Source organism: Acinonyx jubatus, chromosome E4 (assembly GCF_027475565.1).
Source record: "Acinonyx jubatus isolate Ajub_Pintada_27869175 chromosome E4, VMU_Ajub_asm_v1.0, whole genome shotgun sequence".
NCBI classification, from domain to species: domain Eukaryota; kingdom Metazoa; phylum Chordata; class Mammalia; order Carnivora; family Felidae; genus Acinonyx; species Acinonyx jubatus.
Window position 1 is genome coordinate 45,147,501 of NC_069395.1, and position 19,395 is coordinate 45,166,895.

The following is a 19,395-nucleotide window of genomic DNA, read 5'->3' on the forward strand; positions in this document are numbered from 1 at the left end:
AATCAGGCCCAGCCAGCCGCCTTGGAATGAAATGTTTCATCTTTGTGACAATGGCCATGCCCACTGAAGGATTTTAATCAAAAATTGTGCTTACAGGTGATTTATCTGACTGTTACCTATAGAAGGAAGTGGCAGTAATTGGAAAAAATAAGATCAACCATAAGCCTCTGGGAATGTTTTTTATATATGAGTCCCAAAGCAGGTTGGTAGCAGTGAACTTGAAATAAAATATAGAACAGACACTGGCAGTTAAGTATGTATCTGTATGAAGAGGGTGAGTCAGAGAGCCTAACTGAGCCACTGAATTTCACAAAGGTTTTATATTCCTGATGAGCTTGCTGCCTATAGGCTCAATAGTAAAATCACAGATCCACGTAGTGAGTGAATAAAAGCACCAACCCATTTCACTTAATGTTTACAGATTTTACATACAAACATCTTTAAGCTGCACCAACATACATGCTCCATGCTTTTTCACACATGAGCGTATTTGTAACTACCAAAGGATGAAGGATTGAGATATTTACAGAGCCTTTACCGGACACCAGACCCTTGGACAATTGCTGGCAATGGGGATACATAGAAAAAAAAGCCAGTCTCCCTTTGAGGGGCTGGCAAACCACAGCCTTCCTACAAAGCCAGCCACAGCTTCAATGATGGCACAAAGATTGCTGATTTCCCCAGATTGTCCTCGTCTCCAGCCCTGTCCACGTGTCTGTCTATGAGACTTCCTCACCTGGATGTTCATGGACTTTTCCAACTCAGCATCTACAACACTGACTACATTACCTCCTTCCCTTGGAACCTGCTCCTTAGGCAAGGCTGCCGTCTCAGAGAATGGCAGCAGCTGGGACTCCTCCCACTGCCTCACTCTCCACACCATCTAACCTCAAGTTCTGTCCATTTTGCTTCCTGGATATCTCTCTTATCCAGCCACCTCTCACTATCTCCATTATCAGCTCTCTGGCGCAGGCTACCCCCATCCGTTGCCGGCCAAAGCTTCCTAAGTGGTCTCCTGGCATCCCAGCCTGCTACTCTCCCATCCTCTGCCCACACAGCAGCCAGTGTGACCTTTCTAAAATGAATATATGACTGAGTCACTTATCTGCTTGAAACCCTTTAAAAGTTTCCTTTAGCTGTTAGAATAAAGTGCAAATCCCTTATTATCTATTGCAAAGCCCTTTATAGCCTGGATCCTGCCCATCTTCCCATCCCCACTTGGATCCTCTCTCCTCTCTAAGCACCAGCCACACAAAATTCTTTCACTTTCTCTAATGATCCATGCTCTGACTCTCTTCCTGACCCTCCACGCATACTATTCCTCCCGCCAGAAACACCTTTTCTCCTTCCTGCAAATTCCTATGCCAAGGAATCATTATCCTGAGCTGAAAAGACAGGCTTGCATTGATAATGATCATTATTCCATGTCGCATATGTACAACTCTGTATTTGTTAAAATAGTTTTTAACTCTAACCCTGTAACTACAATGACCAGATTTTTCAAACTAAAGTTCTATAGAATAGGACAGGACTGTGTTAGAATACCTTGGCTTTATGTAAGTCTCATTTTATGGAAGTGGACATTTAGTACCCTGACCTTCCCTCACTGGGGACAAGGGATTGCAGTGTGATTCCAAAAGGACAGAGGACAGAAGTTGCTCTGGGCACATAATATGCAATGGGCTTGATATTTAGGCCAGTGTGTTGGAGTGGGATGTTCTGCTGAAGAATAATCTTGTGGAATGTTTTTATGCCTGCTCAATGAAGAGGTGCCAAAAACAAAACAAAACAAAACAAAACAAAACAAAACAAAACAACACACACACACACACACACACACACACACACACACACACACACACACCCCTACCTTTATGTACCTTGGGAGTGTAAATAATATTTGAGGAGCCCAGAAGCAGCTCCCTCTCTTGAAGGAAGAAGGAGCAGAGAGCCCTCTGCCTGCCCCAACCTACTCTAAGACATAGCTTTATTGTCCAAGAACCAGGTGTCGAGACTGAATCTGTCAAGACAAATCAGGCCCTTTGTTGAGATTAAATAGGAAACACACCCACCCCATAAGGAGTAGTAGGAGAAGTGGTTCTGGATTCAGAATGAATGGACAAGGATACCTGGACCAGTTTGAACCCAGAATTCCTGGGGCAAGTGGGCTGGGTTGTGGTGGTATTTGAGCACCAAGGGAGGTATCCTAGGAATCCCCAGTGGCAGACATCTTTGGTGGAACTTACCACAAAGGCAATGAAATGATCTTCCTTCAAAGATTCCCTGAGGGTATTATGCTTAGTGAAATATGTTAGACAGAGAAAGACAAATACTATATGATCTCACTTACATTTGGAATCTAAAAACAAAACAAAACCAAGTCATAGGAACAGGCATTAGATTGGTGGCTGCCAGAGACAGGAGGTAGGAGGCAGGGAAAGGGGTGATGGTGATCAATCAAAGGTATAAACTTCAAGTTATAAAATAAATAAATTCTGGGATGTAATGTACAGTGTAGTGACTATAGTTAACAATACTGTAGTATATATTTGAAAGTCACTAAGAGAGTAGATCTTGAACGTTCTCATCATGAGAAAAAAAGTTGTAATTCCATGAGGTGATGGGTATTAACTAAACTTATCATGGTGATCATTGTATGATATATATACATACATATATCATAATGGACTAATGGTATTGGACTAATACCATGTTATGTCAATTTACATTTCAATAAAAATGAAAAAGAAAAAAGAGGGGCACCTGGGTGGCTCAATTGGTTGAGTGTCCAACTCTTGATTTCAGCTCAGGTCATGATCTCACGGTTTGTGAGTTTGAGCCCCACGTCGGGCTCCATGCTAACAGTGCCTGCTTGGGATTCTCTCTCTCTCCCTGTCTCTGCCACCCGCCCCCTCAAAATAAATAAACTTTTTTAAAAAAGGAAAGGAAAGGAAAAAAAGATCCCTGAAGACTTGTGAGTGGACAAAGTCAATGATGGCCCAGCACCAGCTGCCTGAATATCTCAGACCTAGTTCTCAACAGCGGCATGTTGTGGCCTGACAGCCAATGGAGCAGAGACAGCAGGCTGACAGCCCTACTCTATTTGCCTGAGAGTGGAAATCACGCCGTCCCCTTAGGGTTTCAGGCACCCATCATGGCCCTAATTTTACATCTATTTCTGGACTCTTCTGGTAATTATGGAAAAAAAGAATGGTTCACTGTTCGTGAACCTCTTACGGGTTTACTCAAGATCACACAGTGAATAACAGGTAGAGGTGGAAACAACAAAAGTGAGTCAGTAAAGATGGGTGGTACATTGTGCGGTCAAAAACACAGAAAGACAAGTGAGGAGGGAAAGACCTGAGAGCTCACTGGCCCATGGCAGTCAAAGACTGTTCCTTACAATGTTCTGATGGTCTCTGATCCTGCCTGTGGCTACAGGAATTTCTGCCACATCACAGCAAGTCTGCATAGAGCCTCAGTGAGGGAAAGTTGTTTATGGACAGAGGACTGTGACATAAAATGAGAGCAAGTGACTAGACCTTGTTATCTTAGTGCCTTTGATAACACTGGAGAGCAAAGTTAGGTTTTGAATTGACTGAAATCTTCCATAAATGGAATCTGAATGCAGGCTACATCACATCCAAAAATTCCCCAGGGAATTTCCTATTATGTACATGGAAGGGGGAATGAAGCAAGTCCCATCTGGCGAGGCAGAGAACATTCTCTGCTGCGTGAAACTGCACGGTTCGCATGGTTAGTGCCAACGGCATGTTCATACTAGACCAAGGCTCTGCACACAGAGGTGTGAGTGTGTTGAAAAATGAGCTAGATGGAATGGGCATTGCTAGGCAATTATTTGTCTCTAAAACATCAAAACCACAAGGCAAGATATTAATAAGGGTATCGTTTTTATAAAGTCCCTAACCAGTTATGAGCCAATATTGTGACCATTGTTACTCAGAGTTGCTATAGCAAAATAGAGTGACATTATTTTTTCCCATAGCTTCCTACCAATACACGAGCTAGAATCAAGAACAGACCAACAAACATCGCTAGTGACTTTTGCTCTTGAGGACTGACATTCTCAGGGAAACCTCAGAACTCTAAAGAAAATATACAATGACATTAGCCTTATTAGGAAATAAAGGCACTGATGGATAAGGTGACTCAATTCAAAAGTCACCCGCTCAAAAAGACCTCCTCTGACAAGCCTCAAGTCCTGAACTCCATTCTTCACTGTGCAGTAACACCCCATTACTCTGCAGCACATTATCAAGTTATCTTGTGAATTTGTGCTCCTGTGGTCCTTCTTCTGTGTTTGAATATAGACCCAGAGAGAGAAACTCTGCACGGTTCATGACTCTGTTCTTAATACCTATGGAGGCTGGCACAGGGTACATCCTCGGTGATACTTGACTAACTGCCTTTCCAGCGGCCAAAGAACAAAAAGATTAATTATCTGTAAATGAAGACTTCATGGAGTCCAGAAAACCCCACATTCACATCAATTCATCAAAAACATCCCATAGCGCAATGAAAAGTCTTTTTCCCATTACAGACGTGATACTGATTAAATCCATACCTAGAGCAAAGTGAAGCCAACATTACTCCAGGTGTGGCCCACGACCAGCAGCATCAGCGTCGCTCGGCAGTTTGTTAGAAAAGCAAAATCGGGGCTCTACTATACATCCAGTGAATTAGAATATCTGAGGGTGGGGCCCAAAAATCCGTGGTCAATAAGTTCTCCAAGTGATTTTGTGTACCATAAAGTTTTGAGCAAGTTATTCAGATACAAAGGAGAGAAAAAACAAGAAATGTCATAAGGACTAAATTTGCCAGGGACAGCTGGCACATCCTTGCTGTCATTTCAGCAAGAAACATAAAGAAAAAGGAAGAGGATGGATTGTGCACAAAATTATATGGATAAGTACGGCTCAAACGTGCCCTGCATTCTGTTTCATGGAGGCTTCCCAGACCTGACTCAAGAACCAGCAAAGTGGAGGCGCTCCTGGGCTCCAAACTCCTGCTTTCACTTGACTTCCCCTCCTTTCAGGGTCCAGCACTATGGCAGCTCTTTCTAGGAATCATTCTAGAGTAGGCCCCCTGAGAAAAAGCAGCCCAGCTGCGGATGTGAGGACAGCCATGTCATACCGTGATTGAGATGTCTGATGCAGTCACTCAGGAGAGCACTGAACTTCTTCTGCTCGGCGGCCTCGTGGAAGCAGAAGTAGCCGTGTCTGAGGAATGGCTGCCACAGGTACACCGGGAATTCCTTAGGCACGACCACAAAGGGCTGAGCGTTCTCCTTCTCACTGGATGCTAAAGAAACATTGAAAACACAAAGACATTTTAAAACGTGTTATCTTTTATTTAAAATACTTACTTCAGGAGGCACCTGGATGGCTCAGTCTTGGTCTGACTCTTGGTTTCGGCTCAGGTCATGACCTCATGGTTTGTGAGTTTGAGCCCTGCATCGGGCTCCGCAGCTGGCAGCACGAAGCCTGCTTGGGATTCTCTGTCCCTCTCAATCTGCCCCTCCTCGTCTTGTGCGCTCTCTCTTTCTCTCTCTCTCTCTCTCTCTCAAATTAAATAAACTTTAAAATACTTATGTCAGCCTGTGAGGGAAACTCTTTGGGGCAGGCCGTGGAACAGAACCATGAAGCAGATGTCTTCACAGGATGGTGGAAAATGGCAGTTCAGGCTCCTCTCACTCCATCCACCAGCTCTACCTGTCTCGCTCCAGCAGGTGGCCTCACCTGCTACTTGACAAAGACAGCCAGGGCCACCAGACAATCTCTTTCTCAACTTCCTCATAGCAATGCTCCACAGAGTCTGCGCATCCCCACTGGCCTTCCTCAGGCTCACCTGTCCACCTGTGCAGATGCTCACACTCCCGTCCCCGCTCCTCCCTACCGCTGCCAAACCAACACTTGCTTCTTTGAGCAGCAACCCGATTCTCACCTCGGTCTGGTTCCTGCCCCACCAGTCCTGAAACCCCAGTGCTGAGCTCACTGATGTCATCCTAATGGCCAACCTGCGGCTTATTCTTCATTACCTAAGCCTTTCTTTTTTTTATATTACCTAAGACTTTTTTTTTTCATTAAAAATTAAAAAAAATTTTTTTAATATGAAATTTATTGTCAAATTGGTTTCCATACAACACCCAGCGTTCATCCCAACAGGTGTCCTCCTCAATACCCATCATCCACCCTCCCCTTCCTCCCACCCCCCATCAACCCTCAGTTTGTTCTCAGTTTTTAAGAGTCTCTTATGTTTTGGCTCCCTCCCCCTCTTTTTTTTTTTTTTTTTTGAGAGAGAGAGAGAGAGAGAGAGAGAGTGAGTGTGTGTGTGTGTGCACATGTGAGCAGGGTAAGGGCAGAGGGAGAGGGAGGGAGAGAATCTTAAGCAGGTTCTACGCTCAGTGCAGATGGGTTCCCATTTTATGTAAGAAAGGAACAGATCTCACAACTGTAGGATCATGACCTGAGCCAGAATCAAGAGTCAATGCTTAACTGATTAAGCTACCCAGGTGCCCCCATTACCTAAGACTTTTTAACCTAATCTGAAACATCTGTTGCTGCTGCTAACTACCCCTTCTTTGGAAAACATTCTCTTCTCTCCCTTTGACCTGTAGCATCTCCTCTCTCCTGGTGTCCTTCGTGCTTTTTAAAAAATTGTTTCTTCTTGGCCAGCTTTACTGGTTCCTCTGTCCCTTCTCTCCATCCCCCTGTGAAGTGTTGGTGTTTGCCCTGTTCTGTCCTGGCTTCCCTCCACTCTCACTAGTCTCTGCTCTCCTTTGGCGTGGTCATCCATTCCATGATACCGCAGGTAGCTTCTACAGTTCCTATTACCTTTTCCTCTTTCATTTCCATCTAGAAAATCCTTTTGCCTAGAAAATCCTCATTCATCCTTCAAAAGTCCATTTAGAAGTTTCTCCTTGGGGTGTCTTTGTTGGCACACACCCCCACCACTGTACTACTAGAGACAGAGTTGTGTGCTCCCTATGTTATTCTCCCCAAATATTGCAGAGATCTGTTTTCATGTCTGGCACTCACACTCAGGGTGGAGGGCACAGAATGAGATGAGCTCCCCACTGGTTCTCACACAGTTCCCCTCCCCAAGAAGCAGTACCACTGCCCTGGAGCTCCCAGAGGATGGAAATTGCATCATACATATCCTTGCATGCTCAATCCTTAGCACAGTCATGGAACTGACTAGATGTTCAACTACAGTTTGCTGAGTAAATGTGCTATGTTATCCTAGGAAAGTTTAAAAGCTTTAAACACTGGACTTTTACCGCTTACATCAAAATCAATTCTAAGAAACTCATGTTAAACCATGCTACTATTCATATCCCTACCCAAATTTTATTTCCTTCCATGCATTCCAATTATATATTACGCTTGGTTAAATGACCCCCAGCTTATTAGCTCTGTGCTCCCTGCCTACATAAAAAGGGCACCAATCTCAGGGAAGGGGAGGAAAAAAGAACCCTCTAAGAGGCCACTGAAAGCACTGGGCGTACCCAACAATGGATCAAAGCCACTCCAAAACAGAGTCTTGCTACTGGCAAATTAATAAATCAAGACTGGATAAATAAAAAACAGATTTCCTGGGGCATATATGGGGACTCTATTTCAATGTCCTGAAAGCTGAAGGTAACAAAGTAGAATGCACTAGAAGCACAATCTTTGGCCCACCAGGACCTCGAAAACTACCTGGCAGGCACATAATATAAGAATGAATCAATGTATGAATGAACAAACGAGTGAATGATGAAATTTGGTAGCACAGACCTCTAACACTAACACATTATCTATTTTCCCCTTCTTTCTTAGTTATAAAATCCCTAACTTTCAGTTGAGCAAGTGACTGCTTAAGACAAAGACTACGTTGCCAGCTTCCATTGCAGCTTGGTGTGCCCCAGCCACTATGTCCTGGTCAATGGGATATAAACTAGAGAGGTAGCGAAACTTCCTGGAAGTGTCCTTGAAGAAAGGGAATGCCCCACCTCCTCCTTTTTTCTCCTTCCTGCTGTCTGGAATGAGAAAACCCCTGCCTGATGCTCCAGCAGCCCCCTCAGACTATGTCAATAAGGGCAATGACCTAGAGACAAAGGGAGAAAAAGCTAGAAAGGGTCCCTGACATTTATGGAACTGTCACACCAGCCCTGGACTTGCAATATCCAAAAATATTTTTAGCAAAATAATAAAGCTTTATGTATTTGAGCCTTTTGTTTTGTGCACCAATTGAGATTCTAAATAACTGTCAAATAAGTGAATCACCTTAGCCAAATAGGAAGGCATTATTGACGCATCATCTTGGTAGAATAGCATGTAAAGAAGACATATTCATTCATAACCTCCAGTGCTTTTCCCAAGTGGGGTTAATGCTTCCCATCTTTATTGTGCCTTTATTCTATTTCCAGTTGAATTAGTATCACACAGTGAGTCTTTCCCGATTAACATGGTTTTATGAAACCATTCCCCTCACTCTTTCCAAGATGTCAGTTTTATACAAATAAGTCAAAAGCAACACTGACCCTTTGCATTTAAAAGCTTCAGCAAGCCCCCTAAAATTCACTCCTCTTAGCCTCTAGTTGTCTCCCATTTAACAATGTACAACAATTTTCCAGAGGCCATTAGTCTGCATTTTTTCTGAGTTGAGTTACAAAGATATCACAAATGATCTACTGTAGAATATTCTATTTTTAATACCCAGAGAGCCACACCATACAATAAAAAAAAAGTCACTGAAATACCGCAAACTGAAGCCTTGGGCCAAACAGCGTTAGTCACACAGGACTTGTGTTTTTTATTCCTTTTCATTCCTTCTGATATGATTTCACCAAAAAGCCAATAAATGTATTGTCTATTCTGACTGATTTCATTGGAAAGTTCTACTGGAGAGATTCTGAAGAGTCATCAAGTTGGTATTCCCATTTCTAGTGGCAGCTCCAGAGCCAAGATGACATACAAGTAGATGTTGAAAGGAAATATAATAATATGTACAGTACACATAAAGCATTGTTTTAGCTTGAATTACTTAGTAATAGTTTGTTAGTCTAGGTTTATGGTCCATGTGCTAATCCTATAATAGTGCTATTAAAAAGCCTATGCTAAGCATTCTGCACCAAAATAATGATTGATAAAATAATTATAATTTTCTCCATAAATTCTAATGATATGATTATACCCATTTTAAGAACCAGGTCTCTCTTCAAGAAACCAAGTAATTACTGTGTGGTGTGATTTACACAAAGCCAGATGGAATTGTTCTCCACAGTTCATGAATCTCTATGAAACGTGCTATTTTGTCTACATATTATCCATCACTTTTTCTACATGGAAAAAGTGGAATAAATGAGAATCGTAGTATGTTAGAGCTGGAAAGATCCTTCTAGATTTTTAAGTTCAAGGACCTAGAGTAGGAGAATCGGAAACCACAGAGGATCAGTAACAGCTAGGGAAAGCACTTGATAAGTGTCACAGAACTAGATAAAAATCCAGCCTCCAAATTTATCGTTCAATACTCTTTCCATGGCAACAGTCAGCTATTACTTACAGATTCGCTGATTAATGCAATGCTATTTTTAAATAGTACCTATGAGTACGTTTGTTTAAAGTACTTTGTCAGTTTAGGATATTTTACTGCATTATCATCCTAAAATTGTAAAAATAATATTCCCAGACAGGTCTGGACTTGTTTGCTTAATGGTGGTATTGTATATTGCACAGACTGGACCCTACCTATTTATTTTTGCCACCCTGTGTATTGCTGTTAAAGCAAGGCCTTAAGATGCCTGACAAATGAATGGTACGTTTTCCACGGGCTAGAAACACGGGGACTGACTTGTGTATTACTGAATGTGATTGAAAATAACAGAAGTGGTAAAATGTTTACTCAAATTAGAGAAATGACATATTCCATTTGTCTACAGAGAATGTGTGGCTAGCCCAAAATTTGTCAGCCTCAGCAACTATTAATATTTTATGACAGGTAAGTCATTGTCAGGGGCTGTCTTGGGCATTGTAGCATGTTTAGCAGTGTCATTACCCTCTATCCAACCAACAATGTCTCTGGACACAGCCAAATGTCCCTGGAGGGTGAAATCCTCTTCCCCCATTGAGACCCACTGGTCTAGCTAAATAAAACAAGTTTAGGAGTTTTGTCTTGAGAAAGAACGCTCAGCAACTCACCAATAGGGTCTGGGAAAAACCGATCAGATAACAAATTATATTCATCTTCTGAGGTTAACACCCTGCCACCAGCTGGAAGAATTCGGCTTTTAGGAGCTGCTCCTCTCTGATAGGCCTGGGGAGAAAAAAAGCATAAATAAGTGATTTTTTTCTCCATTTGGATTTTTGAAAAATATCAGTACTATTAGACATAGACATAGGCACACACGACTCAGAGATAGCAACTCCTCCATTATGTCATTAAGAGCCATATCTTTTAAATATAGGTTTTGCATACCTGTTCCTTGCAAGGTATTACTTTAATACTTTCACGTGATGGTCACAACATGGTAAGTCAGAGTCTTTAATCCCAGGAGATTCACCCTAGCTATGTTTCTCAAGTGGGGAAAACATAATCTCAGTAACTTCTCGAAATTCTGCACCACACTTAACCATTTCAGACGCTGGCACCTGAATCATTCTTATTAACCACAAGAGTGAGGATGCATACAGACACTGCACAAAATGCTTAGGGACTGACGACTAGTGAGATACGGGACACGTAACTGCAATTATGGTTGCCATGGATTTTCACCAAAAACATAAAAACGTTGCCATGATAAGACATGCCACTACGTGAGACTGTTTTGCAGTGAAATGGTCTGGGATGGAAAGGTAACATCATGACATCAGAACAAAGTCTGGCCAGCAGACGAAAAGCTCTGTGGTTCGGGAAATGTCAAAGAGGTGCAGAGGATTGCTAAGCCCACAAGCAGTTTGTGAGCAGATCCACTCGCGAGGACAAAAAGATAAGCATGTGCATCTGAGGGGAGGGCTTAAGTCAGGGCAAAATTTTGAGATGAACAGCCTAAACGCAAATCAGGAATGGAACCAGGAAATTGTAGTACTCCAAATCTAGAGGGTAGTCTTGGGGAAAAGGAAAATGGTGTCGATCAGGGCAACAAAATCACAATAACAATAACATATTCTGCATCAGTAGGATGGCGAGTGAAGAGACCCAACAAAGCAAATTCTTGCACGTCTAAGAAGGTTTTCCAGTTTGTAAGAACCACTCATCAGCTGCTTAAGCGCCTCAGGGACCCAGAGCATAACAGAGAAGAATCTGAAATGGCGACTTTGAGAAAGTCTAAGGAGCATTTCAGTTAAGACTGGCCTCAAGACTGAATTGTGTTATTTGTTATAACGGCCCTAACCTGGGCTTTTATAAACATGATGTTATTTAATCCTCAAAAGAGTGCTATGAATTAGTTATTATCTCCATTTTATAAATGAGGAAAATGAAGCTCAAATAAGTTGCCAGTAGCCCAGTGGTAAGTTGGTGACAAATCCAGGAATCACACCCCAGTCTGTCCAGAAAGTGGACAGGAAGTAGGGCCTGATTATCAAATGAGAATGCTTCATTTTCTCCTGCTTAATTACCTGCCAAAAATGGACTCTCAATGAATAATAGGCAATAGGCAATTTATAGGTACTTAATATATAACTCTTAGGTATAATTAAAAAAAAATTTTTTTTTTTACATTTTATTTATTTTTGATAGAGAGAGACAGAGCACAAGTGGGGGAGGGGCAGAGAGAGAGGGAGACACAGAATCCAAGCAGGCTCCAGGCTCCGAGCTGTCAGCACAGAACCTGACGTGGGGCTCGAACTCAGAAACCGCAAAATCATGACCTGAGCTGAAGTAGAACACCTAACCGACTGAGCCACCCTGGCGCCCCTCTTAGGTATAATTTTTTTTTAAATGCCCTTCTATAAATTAAAAAAACAGGATATTATTAAAACCTTGAGGAATTATGGCAAACTGCATGGGCATTTTTTAAATTTCCAAGTTTTAAAAAAATATGTAGTTATTATCAAATTCAGTGACCGTATCTTAACAAACTGAGCAAGTTTATTTAAAAACGATGAAAAAAAGGGGCGTGTGGGTGGCTCAGTTGGTTAAGCGTCTGACTTCGGCTCGGGTCATGATCTCACAGCCCATGAGTTCAAGCCCCACATGGGGCTCTGTGCTGACGGCTCAGAGCCTAGAGCCTGCTTCAGGTTCTGTGTCTCCCTCTCTCTCTGCCCCTCCCCTGCTCATGCTCTGTCTCTCCCTGTCTCAAAAATAAAAACACTTAAAAAAATAACAAAAATAAAAACTATGAAAAATAATTTTTTAAATAAAAATAAAACTAAACACGATGAGCAAGGACACCTGGGTGGCTCAGTCGGCTGAGTGTACAACTCTTGATTTTAGCTCAGGTCATGATCTCACAGTTTGTGGGATCGAGCCCTGTATTGGGCTATGCATAACAGCACAGAGATTGCTTGGGATTCTCTCTCTCCTTCTCTCTCTGCCCCTCTCCCACTCCCACTCTCAAAATAAATAAACATTTTTAAAAAATGACAAGCAAAGCAAAGAAAACAATGCAGTCCATAAATCGCAAGTGGAAGGGGCAAGCTTGAAAAAATGAAAAGAGGAAGAAAAAAAACCACCAAAATCTGATCCAAAATTAAAATTTCAGTTAGCACCAAATGTGGTGAAAACCCTAATAAATCCAAGAGCAAACTCTATTGTGTTTTCTCCCAATTAGTTAGCAGTAATCAAACCGCCACAGCCCTACATTGGGCTCTGCCAGTGCCTGGCCATACGTTAAGTGCTTCAATGCATGCATTTGTTTGATGCTCACAACAACATTGTGATGAAGGGATCATGCTCACCATTTTACAGATGAGAAAAATGAGGCTCAAGGAGATGTACAATTTACGCAAGGACACACATCTAGTAACCGGCAAAGGTTTGATTGAACGTGCATTATATTAACCATGATGCTATAACTGCCTCTTCTCAAGCTTCCCTGAAAGAACATTGTAATGCGCCATCCAAAATATGAGATGATTTGTTATTATTATCATTATTGTATGTAGTGCATTGACAATGTGCTTCTGAGAGCAAATCAGGTGTTGAATAAAGTCCTCATATAGATAAGCAATAAGCAGAGAAGATATTAGCTTAATGAATGTTGAAAGAGTAAGACTACTTAAGAGAGCACTTGAGCATTGCCTGGTAGCCTGTGGAATAAGTTTGAACTGTATTTTATTTCTACTTTCCATCAGAAATGGAAAGGAAACACATTGACCTGTCAGTCTAAAGCCTCTTCCTAATGATTTAGCATCAGAAATATTACTCAAAGTATCCATGGAGGTTGTGCCAAGTACTCTTGAACTGAGTCAAGAAAGCAGTTTTAAACCTGTTACTACCTTGAACTGTTTGAACAGTAACCATTCATTTCAAAAGGAGCTTGAGGATCGATGTAAACTAAAAATGTGTACAGTGCGAGATCTGGAAGGAACCAATGGGATCATTCAGCCTGACTCTCCACTTTAATTGAGGCCCAACCTAAACTTCAGTTTTTCAAATTCACTTCCCAGGGTTCTTTCCTCTTAGGCCAAATTACCTCCTTCCATGGGGAAAAAAATGGGAACCAATAAAGACTGAAGTCCTCTCACGTGCTAGGCGCTTTACACGTTACCTCATTTTCTCTGTAGTTTACAGACATATTATATTAGCTAATAATCTAATTATTTTATAGGAAAATAATATGATAAGCAGAAAAAAGTTAAATGAAATCCATTAAGAGTAAGCGGCATAAAGTATGGAAATGTCTGAATTCTTAGCAACAAGGCAAATTCAGTCATAGTCTTAGTAAGTTAACTCCTCAGACACCTGTCACATAGGAGGCTTAACAGTAGGAAGATATGGAGACACTGAGCAGAGAGGGGGAGATATCAGGCAGTGACTGAAAAAGATCTCGAAGCTGAATGATCACAGTAAAGGCCCCTGCATTGGTCATTCAGTGTAACTTATCTTCAGGCTCACTTGCAATTACTTGTTCCAAGTCTACCTTGCCCACTAGACTGCATGCATCTTTCTCAGCTGCTGATATATGCTCAGAACCTTCTAGGACACTGGCATATACCAGGCATTCAGTAAACATGTTAACTGAAGTGAGTATCTGCATGAGTGAGTGCTTACTGACCGAATCAGTGTCAAAGGAGAGGGTATGTCAATCAACCCGGCCCATGTTTGAAAATGGTGCAAGAACCAGTGAAAACTAGGAAATATTTTACCTCTTTGTTCTCATAGCTCTCCACAGCAAAATCATTTTTAACCACAATGTACCGCTCCTTCCACTTCTTTATGTCTTCAGCAAACTGTGATAGCTCTGCTTCATACAGAACAGTTCCAGGCTCCAGTGGTGGCTTTAAATAAGGTGAATATGATTAATTATTACAACAAATAACACAGCATGCTACCAACTAAGTCTGTGCATGGCAGTTCAAGGACTATTTTAGGAAACTATCTTGTGATAGTTGAGATCTTGTGAGATCCTGAGAAAATTGTTGCTTCCCCACCTCCCTCCACACTTCCCCTTCCTACTCCCTCTGACCAAATGCAAATATTTGTCTTATTGATATTTTTGTGACTTCCATTTCCCTCCATTAGGCTACAAGAAGAGAAGTAGATGGTAGAATCGGGATTATAGGAATAAGGTTGTGCTTTGTATATATGTGGCACTTAATGAATCTGTCATAAACTCCAGAAGAGAGGGAGTGAGGTAGTTAAGTGTGAGTTGTGGCTATCTACCCCAACACCTTGAACATGCCCAAAAATAGGAGATTTAAAAGGCTGCTCCCCTATTCATCACACTGTCAGGTGTAATCTTGAGGGCCAGTGTTCAATGGGCTTCCCAGATCCAAAAGCCCTGGGGATCCTGGCTGTAAACACATCCCCATGCTCCTCAAGAAGACCTTGTTTGCCCTCTGGCTGAAGATGGAGCAGGCAAGCCAGCATATCTCAGTTCCACCTTTGTACTTAAGTAAAAAGTTTGAGGATTTATCCTTAACCCTGGTGACATACGTGCTGTAGGGGAGTCTCTGTTAGATTCTTAGTTAGGTCTCCCTTTGGGTTAACTGTGTAGGGAATAATTCACATCCTGTCTCATGGTATAATTCCTGTATTATCTCAGAATATAGGAATGGGCCTCCTGTCTTGCACATGTCACTGAATTTACATCTATTTTCCCTTTATTAAAAAAATCAAAGTGCCTCTAGAAACGTATCCCTCCACTTTCAAGCAAAATTTACATGAACCATATGGAGAAGATAGATATGCTAATCTTTGTAAGAATTGGCTAAGGGATGAATTAAATTGCCTTCTGAATTTATTCTGTCCTGACAGATAAAGAGGCAGTTTCCTATCTTGCCTCATTAACAGGTAAGAGAGAATCTCACTTTTCTCTTTAAATGAGATTGAACCGATATATAGGCTGAACTCTATAGTTTTATGTGCATTTTTTTTAACCTGGGCCGCTTAAATCAATTGATATGCTTGTTAAAATGTGGCCTTACTCTAGACTTACTATATCAGAATCTCTGGGGGTTATGGACCAAACTTTGCGTTTTTAACAAACTGCCTACATTGTGAGTAACAAACTCCCTAAAAATCACTGTTTTATGGGGATAACACTCAGTTATCCCTACACACTCATGTGGCTAAATCTATTGGTCAATTCACTCAACCTCTCAGCAGTATCTGACCTGTTTATCACTCCCTCTTTCTTGTAAGCCCTTCTTCATTGGCCTTCTGGCACATTCCTCTTTCCTGATTTTCTCCTCCTGCACAGACTATTTCTTGTCCATCCACCTTGCTGGATCCTTTTCCTTTTCTAGGGCTTGGTTGTGGAATATCTTCTTTTCTCTATTGATACTCTCCCTTATTATGTCCCATGGCCTAATACCAGTTATAAGCTAACAGCTACCAAATATCTATTCTCTAGTTTCTACCTCTCCACTGAGCTGCAGATGAGAGAATTCAACTACCTATTCAATATTTTCATGGTTGTAAATCAAATAACCATCTCAAACTTACATGGTCAAAAGAGAACTCGTGATTCCCAAGTCCAGTTTGCCTTCACCCTTCTCTTGCCCTGCTACCGGCTCCTCCTTACCAGTCTCCAAGTTCCTTTCTTACCCCTCTCCATAGTCTATTCACTGCAGAGACGCCAAAGAAGTCGCCTAAAATTGTAAGTCACTTTGTATTCAATACCCTCCAATAACTTCTCTTCACATTTAAAATAAAAACACTTGGGGTGCCTGGGTGGCACAGTCTGTTAAACATCTGACTCTTGATCTCGGCTCAGGTCATGATCTCACAGGTTCATGAGTTCAGGCCCTGCACTGGGCTGTGTGCTGAGGGCATGGAGCCTGCTTGGGATTCTGTCTCTCCTTCTCTCTGCTCCTCCCCCACTTGTGCACTCTCTCTCTCAAAGTAAATATATAAACTTAAGAAAAAAAAAAAAAGAAACCCTTATCACAGTCTACAGCTCCTACATGGTCTGGTCTTTCCCTTTCACTCTGCAGTCATTTATCATCCCTTGTCTCTTGCTCACACTGCTCTCAGCACATAGCCTTCCTGATGTGCTTATGGCTCCTGCAGGGCCTTTGCACTTGTTGCTCCTTATCCCACAGATATTCACCCAGCCTACCTACTCTTATTTCACTTGAGTGTCTGCTCAAATTTCACCTCCACAGGGGGCTTCTCTGACCATCTTCTCTAAAATAAGACTTCTGCTTTATTTTTCTTGGAAGCATTCATTAGCACCTGATATCCCCTGATATAGATTTATTTATTTGTTTACTGTCTCCTACTTTTGAATATAAACAGGAAAGCAGAGAATTTGTCTTGATCCCCAATTTTAGAGTAGGGCCTGGCACATAGTAGGTTATCAATACATATTTGTTGACGTGTAGGTAATTATTATGATGGAGCAAGGGAGAAAGAGTAAGTTAGGGGATTAGAAGAGAAGATCACGGTTGATCAATGACCAAAACAAAAATGCCCATAGTCCAAGGCACTGAAATTATCACTTTTTTTTTATTGAACTCACTACAGCAAGTCCAATTTCCTGATATTAAAGCATCAGTGTGGGAAAAACAATAAAACTGACCATGCTAGGTTTCTTTTCATATGGATTACACCATCAGCAAGGAATCACACATTCTAACTTCCAGGCAAATAACGTTTTTTGAGCATGAAATGATTTGAGAACAGATTTTTTTCTTAGGGACAGATTTTTTTGAACTGCCATTCAAATTACTGTTTATTTCTGAAATATGGTATGTTATAAAGCATTCTTCAGTGGGAGATATTTGTCAACCAAATGCCCACGGGTTACCTTGGTCTTCAAAAATTGTGATGTTAAATCTCTTTGCTGTTCCACTTCACTGCGAACATGATTGCAGAAGGCCACAGAGTACTGACGACTATAGAAGGGACTAAAGTTTTTGATGGTAGCCTCAGTTTTCCCTAGAAAAAATAAGAAAATTAGAATTTAGAAATGTGGCATCTCTTACAAACTAGACACATATCTACCCCACTAATACCACTGTTTACCAGGGATTTGTTAGTTCACATTTCCTGAGAACTTTGCAACATGCCATACGTGCCTATATCTCTCCCTCCCCTTCTGACGTCATCTTGAGAGTCTGTGCTGTCCCTAAGGACCATCCATCCAGTAACCAATAGAATTTTTCTTCATCTTACATCAACAACCCATTGCCTTGGCTATAAACTCAGTCATCCTTCTAAATCCCTATATGACTACTATTCTACCTTATCCGGCTCTCCACTCCAGCTTGTTCTTCATTCCCCTCTACCTCCAGTCATCCAACTCCCACGCAGTAATCCCAGGGGCCACCATTTCAACTCTGCACACACATCATTCCATTCTTCCTTCGATCCTTGGGGTTCCACCTCATCTCACTGGCCCACAGCCCAGGATAAAATCGACCAACTGTTTCTTCTAGTTCTGCTCCTATGTTTCTGGTTTAAATTTTTTGTGTGACTCAAAGCCTTATATAATTACTATGAGGTAGAGGAAAACACTTTAAGAGTCCAGAGACCTGAGCTGTGGTCCCAATTCCAGGGAGACAGAAATCAGCTGGATGTCCTCAGTCAAGTCCCTCATTCTCTCCAGGCTCCAGTGTCCCTAACTATAAAGGAAAGTACTCACTAGTTCATGCTTTTCTTGAAATCTACATGACATTGAAGTACAACCCTGGAAGTACAGCTGCCTTACAATAGTGACCAACAACTGCATTATGATGACTTAGCACCAGAAGAAAATGAAGCTTAGGATCAATCATGGGGGGAAGAGGGGTAGTTTGAGGACTCAAGATGGAGAAAGAGGAGGGTCAGGCACTAGGAATATTCTTGAACTTTTCCAACCTGTGCTTATTAGCTTTAGAGAGTAGGTTAAGTTGCAAAGGAGGGAAATGAGAAAAAGAAATAGGGGAGAAAAGGCAAAGGAATATTCCCAGACAGATTAGAAATCCTCACCTTTCAAGGACTTGCTACAAAGTAGAGAAATAAACACGGGTCTCACTGGCTGTGCTTACAAGCTGTTAGTCCTTGGAATAAGATATTATCTTGAGAAAAAATTAATGTGCTATAACAATTCCAAAATATTTTAAAATATTTTCATGTGAGCTTCGCATAATTTTTGTTTTCAAATTTGATATAGTCACAGAGAAATATTAAAATATACTGGCAAGATTTGTTTAGAGCTATTATGCATATAAAATTTCAAAAATAAGTGAAGAGTTCTAACCACATAGATTGAGATACTCAACATGAGAACCTTGAATTCATAGCTGCCAACTTCTATATGTATGGAATCATAGCCCCAGACACTCATAGTGTATGAATACTCTTTCTATAGAGAATCCTACTTTAGATCAGGCATTTAGATCTACTCTGTATGAGGAAAGGGGGAGTTCTTCCTTATTCCCTCAATAAAATGATCTTTTTTGGATATACTTATGGGCTTTAATAACTATTACTTGAAAGGTGTGTTGAGACCCACTAATAATAGGTTCTGTAGAAATGCAAATAAAAGCTCCTATAATTTGAATCAGCATGCTTTTGCTTGCTCTGTGAGTCTATGGTATTACTATTAATCAGTATTTGCATAATACTTTAATATACTTAGACTTTATAATTATCTAATTGGTTAATATTTTTTTAGCTTTTATATAGTGCATAAGAAATAAAATTCTATATCCTTGTCTATAATTTTCTTACATAGGAGTGGGATATCTTTAGGAATTCCCACAATGAGAATGAGCCTCACCTCACCGAAACATAGAAACA

The 19,395-nt window shown here is 41.2% G+C and overlaps 1 protein-coding gene across 1 annotated transcript in view; it reads right to left on the reverse strand.

Annotated features, from left to right (window-relative positions):
* The window catches only part of NIBAN1 (niban apoptosis regulator 1), a 152,131-nt gene that overhangs the window by 71,154 nt on the left and 61,582 nt on the right, over positions 1–19,395 (reverse strand). The window contains exons 2-5 of the mRNA XM_027074357.2: positions 17,420–17,550; positions 14,313–14,444; positions 10,203–10,317; positions 5,155–5,322 (exon numbers count right to left, since the gene is read on the reverse strand). Of these exons, the coding sequence (XP_026930158.2) occupies positions 5,155–5,322; positions 10,203–10,317; positions 14,313–14,444; positions 17,420–17,550 (546 nt within the window). The remainder of the gene's footprint in view (positions 1–5,154; positions 5,323–10,202; positions 10,318–14,312; positions 14,445–17,419; positions 17,551–19,395) is intronic.